Genomic DNA, 13,026 nt, shown 5'->3' with positions numbered 1-13,026 from the left:
GTCACCGTGCAAGATATGAGCAGGCGCAATGGTCGACGGCCAGCCAATATTCGAGCCATTCTCATGTGGACGATGCATGACTTTCCGGGATTCGAAGAGTGCTCAGGTGAACATGCCTCCCTTCTCATTGGTAATATCTATATTTTATCTCGTTCAAGTAAGTATTCACTGGGTCGTGGTGTTGGAACAGGTCTGGTTACCTCAGGTTATCATGCATGTCCATTGTGCGGGCCATAGTTAGACTCCCGAAGGTCACAAACCATGAAGAAGATGGTATATCAAGGACACGCTGCTTTCTTGCCAGAGGATCATGAACTCAGGGAAAGTTTCCTTGGATGACCTCCAACACATATGAACACCGCAAGCTGGTACAAGCTGAAAATGGTCCACGCGGAATCACATCCAAACGGAATGCGGCAGTTCTCAGTTTTCTACGAGTTGCTATATTGTACCCACTTAGAAGTCAACCACTTGTTGAATCCCATGCATATTTTCAAGAATGTGGGCAGCTTGCTATGGGACCACATCACTGAAAAGAGAGACACTATAGGGGCATGAATGGATTTGAAGGAGGTAGGTAAGATGGAGGCGCTTTAGCCGCAGTTGAGTACTGATGGTCGCGTGCAGCTTTCTCATGCTCCTTGGGTTTTGTCCACTAAAGAAGAGTGCATTGTGAAGCAAGTAATCAATTCTATCCGAACTCCGACGGGTATGATGCGTTCTCTCAGGTCTGCATTTTCTAAAGATGACCAATTATCAGGGCTAAAATCCCATGACTGGCATAAGATATGTCAGGTTTCTACTACGAATAGATTGTAATTGGAGTGTGCATTTTTCTATTTGGAGTGTAGCCATTATTCATAATGCTTTCTCATTTGTGGCAGTTTGTACTACCGATCGTGATCGCAGGATGTCTTACTCCAGAAATACACAGGACCATTTACAGGTTGTCGCTTTTAGTGCAATGGATCTCACAGAAGGAGATTAAGACGTCCTCTATTGAATCCGCGAGGTGGGGAGCAATGGAGACGGTTTGTCTCTTTGAGAAATACCTACCCACCAACATGCTCACGATACAAATCCACCTTCTTGTGCATCTTGTAGATAAAGTGGAGATTGCTGGACCTGTCCATACGCGATGGATATTCTTCTTGGAGTACTTCATGAAAACCCTGAAAGGCTTTGTGCGACAATGAGCTCGGCTAGAAGGTAGCATAGTTGAAGGTTGGTTGGTGTCTGAAGCACTAGTGCATATTTCATAATGGCTACCAACAGTAGATCTAGATAACGAAATGCTAGGGTCACTGAAGGACGATGATAGACTGACTGGAGATGTGGTGGTTGGAAATAGGGTAAAAAAAAGAATGGTTGCCTCAATGGAGGAGAAGGTGAATTTCTTTTGTATGTTGCACCATGCCTCTATGGAGACGTGGCTCGCCAAGTACCAGATCGCTAGGCAAGATCGAGAGGAAGCGCGAGCTGAATTCCGACGTAGTACGTGTCATCGATCGATTCGATATCCCAAAGGCATGGAGAAGATGAAGCGGTTCATGTCAACGCGATGGTTGCATGGAGCTTTGACCGCAGCGTCTCGCGAAGGGACAGAGGTCTCAATGGAAGAGTGGGAATTCTCGAGGGGATGTAGTCCAAAGGTGATGAGAGGTTTAGAATTTATCGTATCTAAATTTTATATGCGACATCTAATTTAAGTGTTTCAATGTACTGTACAAAATATATAGCGCAGCGTGGTTGCACGAACGGCATTTTCGCGTGGAGCATATTGACAAAATGTGATCCACAATGGAATGTGATATCATGGTAAGTTCGAGCAAGAGAGCCGGTGAGCGACGAGCAACAGATCCAAACACGGTTGTGGATGAGATGGAGTATTTTGGGAACTTGCAAACTATTGTTATAGTGGATTACCGTAGTTTCTCCATGATACTATTCGATGTGTAGTGGTTCAAAGTGGTACTTGGAGGAGTTGGAGCAACAGTTCGACAAGGTCCATCTGGATTTCTCGAAATAGATTTCAAAAAAAAATAGATGGATTTGCACGACACCTTTGTATTGTCGACCCATTGTGAACATGTGCATAGACTCATTTTTTTGCTAATTGTATTACGACATGGTTTATATCACAATGGTTTGAACTCTCTTGTACGTGTTTGTGAGCAGGTAATCTTCTATCCAAACCCCCGACAACCTCGATGGTGGTATGTGTTACCTTCAACTCCCCGAAGTGCGAGAGTATATGATCAAAGTGATGTTCCGAGCATAGATGAAGATAATATACAAATAGAGGGGTCGATATTGCAAGGGGTGGAGGCCGTTGAAAGCTTGGAGCCAGCATCAGCTAACAATGATGGAAATACAGGTGTCCAAGAATTCTTTGAGAATAAGGTGGACTCAACCTTTTGTGGTGACATGTCTATCGACCTTCCAGTGTATGCGGAGTTGTGTCAAGAGATTGACATAGGACCATAGGATACTTCATACTTGGAGCATCCACTTACTTAATTTGTTGACCAATTTCTTATAAGGGTATATAAGATATGCATTTTAAGTAAGATTTTTTTTAAAGGATTTATATTAGTGTGCTTTGTATGATTTAAATTGATTATTCTAACATCATTTTTTGTCTGTGCAGGTGACATTTTCAGGATGAGTCGAGGGATGAGCGATGAGGAGTTAAAGGATATATTCACACACGTCTCCAGACTAGATCGTGAGATTCAGAGAGATGGTAGACCAGGAGCTGTCTCGGTCTTCATCAGGGCGCTCTGATAGATCTACTTCAGCGCGATCGGATACTTCAGCTTCGAGCAGACGAGCTCGACGCTCTAGACTTGGGCCAGAGGGAGGGAGTGCTTCGGGGTTAGGGAGGTGCTGCAGAGATACGGATGTAGTGAGCCCGCAGTCGACACAGGATACAGGTGCGACTCCTTGCTCTTGTGGCCCTTCCAGGGAGCATGGCTCAGGCTCAGGTGGATGCTGTGGAGGCACGGACACGGTGTCTTTGTCTCATTGTTTAGCTAGAGTTGCGTAACCTCAGGGATTTGTCACACCTGTGGGGACGTCTACTCCAATTATTCTAGCTTTTGCTCAGCCGTCAGCAGCAGGTGGCACCCCTATGGGTGCCACTCCGAGAGATATTACCCCGGTCGGTACACCGGATGCACATGGGCCTCCTAGATATGCCCAGGAGTGTGGACGCAGATAGGAGAGGACCCATCTTAGGCAGACTCCAGGGGGATATGGATATCTAGTTGATGGTGGGTCAGGAGCCATCATCATGAATGATGAGGGGAGGAGGATGATGGCTCGCATAAGAGAGTTGTACCAATAATTTTTTTGGCACAACGTCTTGGATCATTGGAAGAACATACCGGAGGGGAGCAAGGACTATATAGTAGCATCCTTGCACGAGGAGTTTCCGGTCCCAGCCTCAGTAGATAGATTCTGTACGGGCTGGATGATGGATTACATGCGTACATATATGTCACACAGAGGACGCACACAAGGCAATCAAGAGTGGGGCTGCAAAGCCTGAGTGGTTAGATGCAGATGCCTAGCGTCGACTGAGGGAGAAGGCTACAGATTCTCCAGGACGTTGGAGTCAGCAGTGCGAGATGGCGAGCACGACTCGAGGCCAGAGTGGTCCATCATCTTGGGAGTGCCAGCCATAGGACATATTTGGAGGACTTTGTAAGTTTTTCTTTTATTTTGCTTGTTTATTTTTTTGCAATATTCTTTGTACTAACAATCATGTTTCTAACAGCTAGTATTTTATTTTCTTTGCAGCACTCCATTACAAATCACGATCCGACTGGCCTTGAGACTCGATATGCAGAGAGGCACGGTCTCACTTTATTGATTGACCGATTGTATAGACATGGCGGCCCTGTAAGTCACTCATCTTTTTTGTCCGTAGTTACCATGTTTAATTAGAATGCATTATTGTATGTTGGACTGATGTGTTGTTTCTTTTTCTGCAGAGTCCATTCGATGCTTCTTTGCAGCGGGACGAGCTTTCGAAGGGCGAGGATATATAGCTCGCCCTTGGATCCCTGGAGCTCACACACCTTTATTTTTGAGTCGCTTGATCTATGTAGACATTTTTTATGTATTAGTGATATCTTATCATGATTGTACCAATCGCTTATTATGCGATCATGTATTTATTCCATGTATCAATGTTATGATTTCAGTATACATTGTTTTTCTACCACAAATTTTTTTTTTCCTATTACCGTCGCTATTAGCATCATAAATTTTACTGCTCGCGTCGTTATTGGCGTCGTTATGTACGTCGCAAACCGTCACTATTACCGTCGGTATTGGCGTCGGTATTAGCATCGCAAATGCGACACTAATACTGATGCCAATACCGATGCTGATAGATTTGCGATGCTAATACCGACGTCAATACCGACGCTGATAGTGACGGTAATACCGACTGTTCTATGGCATCGCCAATAACGACGCTTTTTGTGACGATAGGGGAAAATTTTTTTATTTGCATTTTCGTCGCTTTTAACATTGGTATAAGGCCTATATCTTATAGTGTAACAAAATAGAATTTACCATTACATTCCTCAACAGACATATTGTAGTACATTACCATTGCGACTGCACCTTGTTCAAATCTAAATAGTAATTGTTGAGTTCGGTGAACTTCACCTCATGCATTTTTTATCCCAATCTTTAGTGTTTCCACCCATTAAACATGCATGGGATCTCTTATCAACTCCAAAACCTTTGTATTAAGTTGCCATTGGGTCTCTATTAACTTTAAAGGTTGAGGAAGAGGCACAATTCTATTTCTCTTCAGCACACGACCAAATCCAGCCTTCACACCTTTGAATATCTTTGAGTAAGTCATTGTGCTAATATCGATCCTTTTACAAATTGTGCATCCACAGCTGAGAACTCATTTGACATATCTTTTAATGTATACTCAATCACATTTTCCTTCATAGTCTTAAACTTAGGATTACTCAAAGCATTTTTCAATGTACTTGCCTTCATCAATCTACTAATACATAATTCAATCTCACCCTCACCTAGGCTCTCTTTCTGAGCTACCTTATATGCTTTCATACGTCACTTTCACTGGCCACTATTCACAATTAACTCATTGATTGGCTTCTTCTTTCGTTTGCGTTACTATGTTAGCTTAATGTTGATCTTTCTCGAGTTGTCGAATTGTGCATTTGCCTCCTCATATGAGATACCAATGTCATGGATAGTGTCCTGCATTGAAATAATTTGATTGTTTTGTTGAATTACAATGTCATTCAGTTGTACCACTTGTCCTATGAGCTATTGTATATGAAGTTGATGTGCAATGATCACATCATGGCAATTTTTATGGTTGCTTGGCAAGTTGTAAATACTTTGAACGCCTGATCATTGAGCCACCTAGTATAACCGAGTAATCCATTTTCACCCTCGCACACATAATTCAGCAAATTTCTGATTCTTGAGAAAGTTGGAGGTCTATTGTTTAAGGGGTCAATTGGATAGATTCTCCCATCAACCCACAAATCCACATGTTTCAATCCCATTTGCATGTAACTCTGCAAAACCTGAGGGTTGACACTGGTACGCTAGGTTCTTTTGAATGATGGGGCATATTCAATCTCTACCTCAATATGCAATTCCTTCTTTCCTGTATTCATTTTACTATGAATAGAAACGGGAAGCCTCCTTGGTTGTCACAAGAGGTAGAGTGGAGATGCACATAGGGGCACACAAAGGTGCCAAGGGAAAGGAGGGTGTAAGTAATTCACTCTGTTAATGAAGGTTGCATAAACACAGAGAAGAGGTCACAATAGAGCCATGAGAGAGTATAGATATGGGGGAAAATAGCTCAGAGGGTAGGGATGTCCAAGACTTTTCGTATTTTAGATATTTCTATTTTGCCTCCAAAAAAATCTCCAAAAACACGAAATTTGACCAGTCGGTTTGTTTTTTGACCAAAAGCTAGAATATAAAAAATCCACAAAATATCTTAAAAGGAACTTTCAAAATTTCATTTTCCTTATTCTCGATTTAAAAATCAATTACCTCATATTTACTAATCATTTTGCATTGAAAACGAAGCACCACACTCCAGTAAATAACTCCTTCTTTAATATAAAATTTGGTTGAAAAAGACTTCTTGAATGAGAAGAGAGAAGGAATCTGAGTATATCTTTGTAGATAATATAAAAAAGGCAAAATGAGATTGCAAAAGTGAGGAGAGAGAATGATTATTTTACTATTCTTCTCTTCTTTTTTCCTTGTTTTAAGGAGGAGAGAGGGGGGGCTAAAAGGCCCATTTGTGAGTTCTTTTTTTTCTAATGTCTCTCTATCATATTTGAAGTATTCCTTATGAACATATAACCACTAACATCTAAATGTCATTCAAATCTCTTCCACACTACTTAACCTTCTTTCTCCTATAATCTAAAGCCTAATATTCTTCCTTCTCTTAACAGCAAAACACCACATTAGAGAATTTGGAAATTTTCCAAGTCCCAACTTCAAATAAGTGACAAATATTTGACCAGTTGGCTCAATCTTTACCCATATTTGAAAGTGAAATTTTGGAAGATAGCTCATATAGCATTTAGGATAAACTCCACCTTTAAGTGAGACAACAAGATTTGACCATGTGGTTAAATAATAAAGATATTGGGGGTTCCCAAAGTGCATGGAAATTTCCAGAATCCCTAATATAGTGTTTCAAGAATTAAAAGTTCATTGTTACCAAAGCTGACATTCAAAAAGAGTATGTTTTGATGATTCAAGTGTCTTGGAAGATGAAATCGGTTTTTTATTTGATCTTCCAATATTAAATTAGGAGCTCGACTTGTCTTCACTAAGCTTGTGCTTCTACATTGCATAAGGAAAATCACTTGGAGCTAATTGCAAACCTTCTTCCATCTTGCTTCACTTCTTACCCTCTATGGATTTGTGGCTTGACACAATTGCCCTTCGACAACATAAATCATGAAGCCATGAATGAGAGGATGGGACAAAACTATTAGAGTAACTTGATAAGTAAGCTCTAGGATTGTTTCCTAAGAGGTTAAAAGAAATTAGAAAGTCCAATAAGAAGCTACCTTGATCAAAGTATGGATGAAAATTCATGCATAAAAAAGTTCATATACCTAAGAGTTGTATGATGAACTCTACGATAACAATACCTAGGAGGATTTTATGATGGATTGTAGTTTCCCTTATTGAACATTCAGAGGGAGCTATTTTGGCTTTTGTTGAAATGTTTTAAAATACATTCTTTGTAATGAGAAACACATGATTTCCTAAGTTGAGATAGGTTTTTTGCCTTGCTTTTGATTGAGGCTTGGAAATTCTTCAAGAGGACGAGTTGACAAACCTTTAGTCACTCACCAAATTCCCTTATCAAGTATCAAGTTTCATCTATCAAGGATGTCAAATCTATAGCTTTTTTATTTAGGAAACTTGTCTAAAATTGATTTGTGGATGGAGTGACACAAGTCACAATGGTCTTATATATGTAGTATGTGCTTTGAAATCTTTTGAGCATCTTTTACTTAGTATGGATAGCATTAGCACCAAGCCTAAAATGCCCCAAAATTACTTTACTAAGAATCATGGAGGAATCATATATTTTATATGCCACATGCCATCTAAGAAGCGCGAGATGGTAAAAAGTTGTCCCTATATATACTAGCTATGGATTGCAACTTCATCCATGCTTGTTCCATGGACTATGTCCTTTGTAGAAATTACCTTAAAGATATGAATAACTACCCAAAGGATGGTTTGACAAATACCATAAGTAAATCCAATGAGATAAAGTGTTGGTAAATATATTTGGGTAATATCTATGTACACCATGCATCCAACATATGATCAAGTGTAAAGGCATCGTTTCATTTATGTCATGATACTTCAAGAACAATCTAATGAGCATCTTTGTTGACAACATAGTGTACAATAATATTGTGAGTATCTACTTCATGTTTGCAAAAGATCCAAGAAACCTGTGATTGGGTCTTGCCATGGTTGGAGTGAATAAATTTGTCTAATGCTTGATGGCACTAGTAGTCTCAAAAAATGAGAATATTTCTTCATGTGTTACCATTAGGAAGGTCTCTACTTAGTTTTTTTGCTATGGGTAAATACAAAGTTAAGTACATGGAAATATACTGGTAATGTCTAATTGATGAGCTTAATTCCTCATGATATGAGATTGAGATCTAAAAATATTAGAAGGCGTCACTCTAACCAACATATCTTGATGTGAACAATGAGATAAACTCATTAGCTAGGTCTCACTTTATCCATGTAAGGAGCTTATGGAGGCCTACATCATCCAACCAATTTGGCTAGAGGTTTCATAGGGTGGAAGAATGACTCAACCAAAGGTCCCATGAATTTTTTAACAAGATCATGGGATGAGGAACATCATTGGAAGGGTCTTTACCATGATATGACAACGTATGAATTAACTTCACAAAGGACTCCAAGCTTAGCAAACTAAAGTCCCTTGAGTAGCATAAGATGTGCCATATCAGTTAGTTGATCCCATATCCTAAACATTTATATTTGAATGCCTATTATTTGTTGTAACTTCTCCCTTGTGTAGTGGATCTTGCAAAAAGGGATTCAAAGCTCATCTCCACATAGAGTGGATGGATTTCAAACACTTAATCTTTCACTATAGAGGAATGACCTAATTTCAATAAAAGATCCATAGGACTAGTGATCCAATTTTGGTTGTCTCCCCTATGGATTAATTTGGCAAGGTATAGGATATTCTCTAGGTAGACTATCACATTGGGTACATCTACATGATAGTTTTATGGTTCTTAAGCATTATGAGTAGTTATGGATATTGTATAAGCCATTTCAGATGGGAATACAACCTATTTATTGATACCTAATCTATAACATCTAGGAAATTTTAGTCCATTCACAACAATAAAACAACATTAATTCCTTAGTTGTCATTGTATAGGGTGGACTATGTTGGCAATGACATCTTCTTAGGTTAAACTATTGCTAGGTTGCAAACCTTTCTTTCACATATTATGCATTACTACTCTCTTCATTAGTGGCCCATAATTATAACATGGATGACAAATAGCTAATGTGGACATGGATACATGATATTTGGGTCATAACTTATGGCCGTGTTACATGACTCATGACGAACTTCAACATCTTCAAGTGTTCTCGCAAATTGATCGTTTCATCTTTTTTTTACTAAGCATAGCATTCATGTGGCTTATTGCTTTCTTTCATCCTACCTACAATCATCGACATGATTGTAGATGTTTGTTCTACACTCTTCAAGTGAAGCATTCTTCGAATTCTAATTGTAACCTTAATTTTCTTTTCTAGTCCAAAATCCAAACCACATGGGTCTACTGAAGGTTGGAAAAGAAACATGACATGTATGCAAGGTTTCTTCACTAGGAAGCACATTGAGGCTCCAAGTCCAGTCAAATCTATAGAGACCTATTTCACATAGGATGTAAGGAAAGCCAACTTTGATAGTGCTTTGAGTGGAAGCACTTTCCACATGTATGGTGTAAGTGTACATTGGGTATGCATGGAATGATTTGAGGCAAGCTACAAATGGAATGTTTCCTTTCTTTGTACCTTTCCGGAGTAGCATGGGGATTGTGACTTTGAACTCAATTAAGCGTATCTAAGGCATGATCATTCAACATGAATCTTTAAGGTCCATTGCCACCATATGGGATATTCAAGTAGTCTGTGTTCGAGATTACTAATAGTTGATGTGGTCTTACGGAATCGGGTTCTAGAGGTGAGAAGAACAACAAGAGATGTGAATCCAACTTTTGTTACAGAAATTGAATGGGGAGAACGAAAGGATGTTGTCTACTATGCTTTGGTGCTTCTCACTTTCATGCGCTAGGTTGTTTATGTTTGCAGGTCTCTTTCCAGCCCGAATGAGGGATTTAAAAAACGGCGCATTAGAAAAACTAAAAGAAACACAAGCGTAGTTTAATTGAGCTATACACTTTGTATAGGCCACTAGCTAGCTAGTGTGTCTGTGTACGCGGCTCGACGCATTTGTATGGAGCTATTCTGCTGGCTGCATGTGGCTTGAGACTGATGTAACTGATCTCGCACCTAATATCCATGGGTGAGTCTGAGATTATATAAGAACGGAAGAGCCACCCTTGTATTGCGTTCCTGTATATGATCAAGACCTGGTAGATAGACCATAAATAGTACTGTAGTTCTATCATGCTTATGATGATGAATAGCAGCTAGATACGCATACACAGAGGATAGACGTCGCAAGCTCCTGATCAGAAAACGCAGAGATTAGCCTGAGACAGACCTATAGGTTGAGATAGTGGCCTAGACAGTCCATCAACTGTCTCTAGGGAAGGCCGTCGATTGCAACAATTGTGAGATTATTGAGCAATGTCTTCATAAGCATGTAGAGCTCGGACTTGAGTGTTGCGAGTGCAGGAGAGTTAGGCGTGGAGCCGCTGCTGCTGCTGAGAATGCTTGGAGGGTAGTCAGAGCAAGAGGGATTGATTGATGCAACGGTAGAGAAAGAGAGAGAGTGAGTGAGAGAGTGTGTGTCGCGCGCGCCCTGAGAGAGAGAGAGAGAGAGAGAGAGAAAGAGGGCTTCTATCATGAGGCTGGAGTTCATGTGGGACGAAGAGCCGCGCAACTCCCTGTGCTTCGCAAGCGGGCCGATCATCATCGGGGCGGGGCCGTCGGGGCTGGCGGTGGCGGCGTGCCTGCGGAAGCTGAAGATCCCCAGCCTGATATTGGAGCGGGCAGACTGCATCGCGTCCCTCTGGAAGCACAACACCTACGATCGGATACACCTCCACCTGCCCAAGCGCTACTGCACGCTGCCGCACCACCCGCTGCCGGACGACTACCCGACGTACCTGTCAGGGGCGCAGTTCGTGGAGTATCTGGAGGGCTACGCGCAGGCCTTCAGCCTCAAGCCGCGCTTCAACGAGAGGGTGGTGAGCGCGCGCTTCGACGAGAAGCATGGCGTGTGGCGGGTGCTGACGGTGGCGGCGGCGGCGGCGACGACGACGGATAGCAATAGTAGTAATGCTATCGTCCGCGAGTACGCGGGGCTGTGGCTTGTGGTGGCCTCGGGCGAGAATGCGGAGGCGGTGGTGCCCAGCATCGAGGGCCTGCCCAAGTTCCAGGGCCACCTATGCCACTCCCGCTCCTACAAGAACGCCTGCCTCTACCAAGGGAAGAAGGTCCTTGTCGTCGGTTGCGGCAACTCCGGCATGGAGATCGCCCTCGACCTTATCAAGTCGGGCGCGCAGGCCTCCATCGTCGTCCGCAACTCAGTAAGTCTTAATCTCCTTAGCGCATTGCTGCATCACTAAAGCCATATTACATATAGTGCAGCTCCCTAGCTCGCTGATCATTGCCATAGTCCAATTCTAGTATACGCGCCACACAGCTCGCTCATTGTCGTCCCAGCTTAGCTGCCCAATATACTCCCCGTCTAACGACCCTATATTATATAGGATGGAACCGACTGTACGCTCTCTCTATCTATGTACACATATGATTCACGTGCTTAGCTATATATGTTACGCACGAGCTGCTCTGCTGCCGCTAATCGGAGCACTCACATTTCTAGGGATCGAACCAATAAATACGCCCTCTCGTCTGTATACATGTATGCTTGACGTGGGTATTATATGTATTGTTATGCAGTATACACGAGCTCTGCTCCCACTCATCAGAGAACTGACATTCTGCCTTGTATTAGGTGCACGTCCTGCCGCAGGAGATCTTAGGCAAGTCCACCTTCGCAATCATCTCCACCCTCGTCAAGATCTTCCCCGTCTGGCTCGCGGACCGCCTTCTCTTGTTCTGCGCGTGGTGCAAATGGAGCAACACTGCCAAATGTGGCTTGCCCCGGCCCAAAGACGGGCCCATCGCCCACAAAAACAGAGCTCGGCGAACCCCCGTGCTTGACATCGGCACTCTCTATCTCATCAAGACCGGCCTAATCAAGGTGCTTATATAATTCTCTCTTTTTCCCATCACTTGAACTTTGCCAGCATGCTAGGTAACGTTTACAATGTGTCTTTCCATTCACTCGTAATCTTCCTACAACTCAGGTTTATCCTGGAATCAAGACATTCACACAGAACGGTGCCACATTCACTAATGGCGAGAGTGACAACTTTGATGCGGTCATCTTGGCCACGGGCTACAGAAGCAATGTTAGGGATTGGCTTGTGGTAAGTTCTCTCTAATTAGAACAAGTAAAACCTCTTGTGATTATGAGGGATCCCTACGAAATATCATGGTTTAAGCATATGAAACATGCCAGTTCTTGTTTTCCATTTATTGAAATTATAGTCAATGCTTTTGTTCTCTCTAGGGTGAAGAGGACCAATTCACCACAAATGGTCTTCCCTTACCTTCAAGCACATGTGGATGGAAAGGGAGAAAGGGCCTTTACACTGTGGGCATGTCGGGGATGGGGCTTGTTGGCACATGCATTGATGCTCAAAGGATAGCCCTAGACATTCAACTAGAGTTTGAGAGATTTTGTACCAGTTTATCAACATATCAAAGTTGAATTATCATACCGCTTACCTTTTTGTAAAATCATGCGAGTAATTAATGTTATTACAAGGTAGCATGTTTTCTTGGTGTGAATGCCACTCCAAATGGAATATATGCCTCATATCTCCACAATTCACAGCAACAGTGATTTAAGGGTAAATATTGTGTGGTAATTGTTGAAGCAAAGAGGCTGACTATCTCCTCAATTCAAAGAACTTACAAAAGAAATCATGCAAAGCATAGTCTCAAAGCATTACTAACTCAAAAATAGTTAAATGCTAGCTCTCATGGCATTTAGTTTGTTGGAAGACCACTCATTGAATCATACCCTAGTGATGATGTAATATGTAAGGTAGCTTCCATGATGTTATCAAATTCTATGATGATCCAAGTTGATGTCAATGATAATGTTTTTTGAAAAAAAGACTTTAATACATTCAA

General features: G+C 41.8%; 1 protein-coding gene across 1 annotated transcript; it reads left to right on the top strand.

Moving 5' to 3' along the window:
• The first annotated feature begins 9,696 nt into the window (after nt 1-9,696).
• Nucleotides 9,697-12,907, top strand: LOC148037669 (putative indole-3-pyruvate monooxygenase YUCCA5). The gene is made up of 4 exons (XM_087676616.1): nt 9,697-11,345; nt 11,777-12,025; nt 12,132-12,254; nt 12,398-12,907. The coding sequence occupies exons 1-4, from the start codon at nt 10,659-10,661 to the stop codon at nt 12,596-12,598; spliced, it is 1,260 nt and encodes a 419-aa protein (XP_087532742.1). The 5' UTR covers nt 9,697-10,658; the 3' UTR covers nt 12,599-12,907.
• Nucleotides 12,908-13,026: the final 119 nt, after the last annotated feature.

Source organism: Lygodium microphyllum, chromosome 4 (genome assembly GCF_053477565.2).
Source record: "Lygodium microphyllum isolate KBCC chromosome 4, Lygodium_microphyllum_v1.1.10, whole genome shotgun sequence".
NCBI lineage: Eukaryota > Viridiplantae > Streptophyta > Polypodiopsida > Schizaeales > Lygodiaceae > Lygodium > Lygodium microphyllum.
The sequence above is the reverse complement of the archived record's forward strand: the minus strand, read 5'-3'. Positions and strand labels throughout refer to the sequence as shown.

Coding starts and splice junctions, on each gene's coding strand:
- LOC148037669 (XM_087676616.1), top strand. CDS start 10,659: ATGAGGCTGGAGTTCATGTGGGACGAAGAGCCGCGCAACTCCCTGTGC. Junction 11,346..11,776: donor CCATCGTCGTCCGCAACTCA/GTAAGTCTTAAT, acceptor GCCTTGTATTAG/GTGCACGTCCTGCCGCAGGA. Junction 12,026..12,131: donor TCAAGACCGGCCTAATCAAG/GTGCTTATATAA, acceptor CCTACAACTCAG/GTTTATCCTGGAATCAAGAC.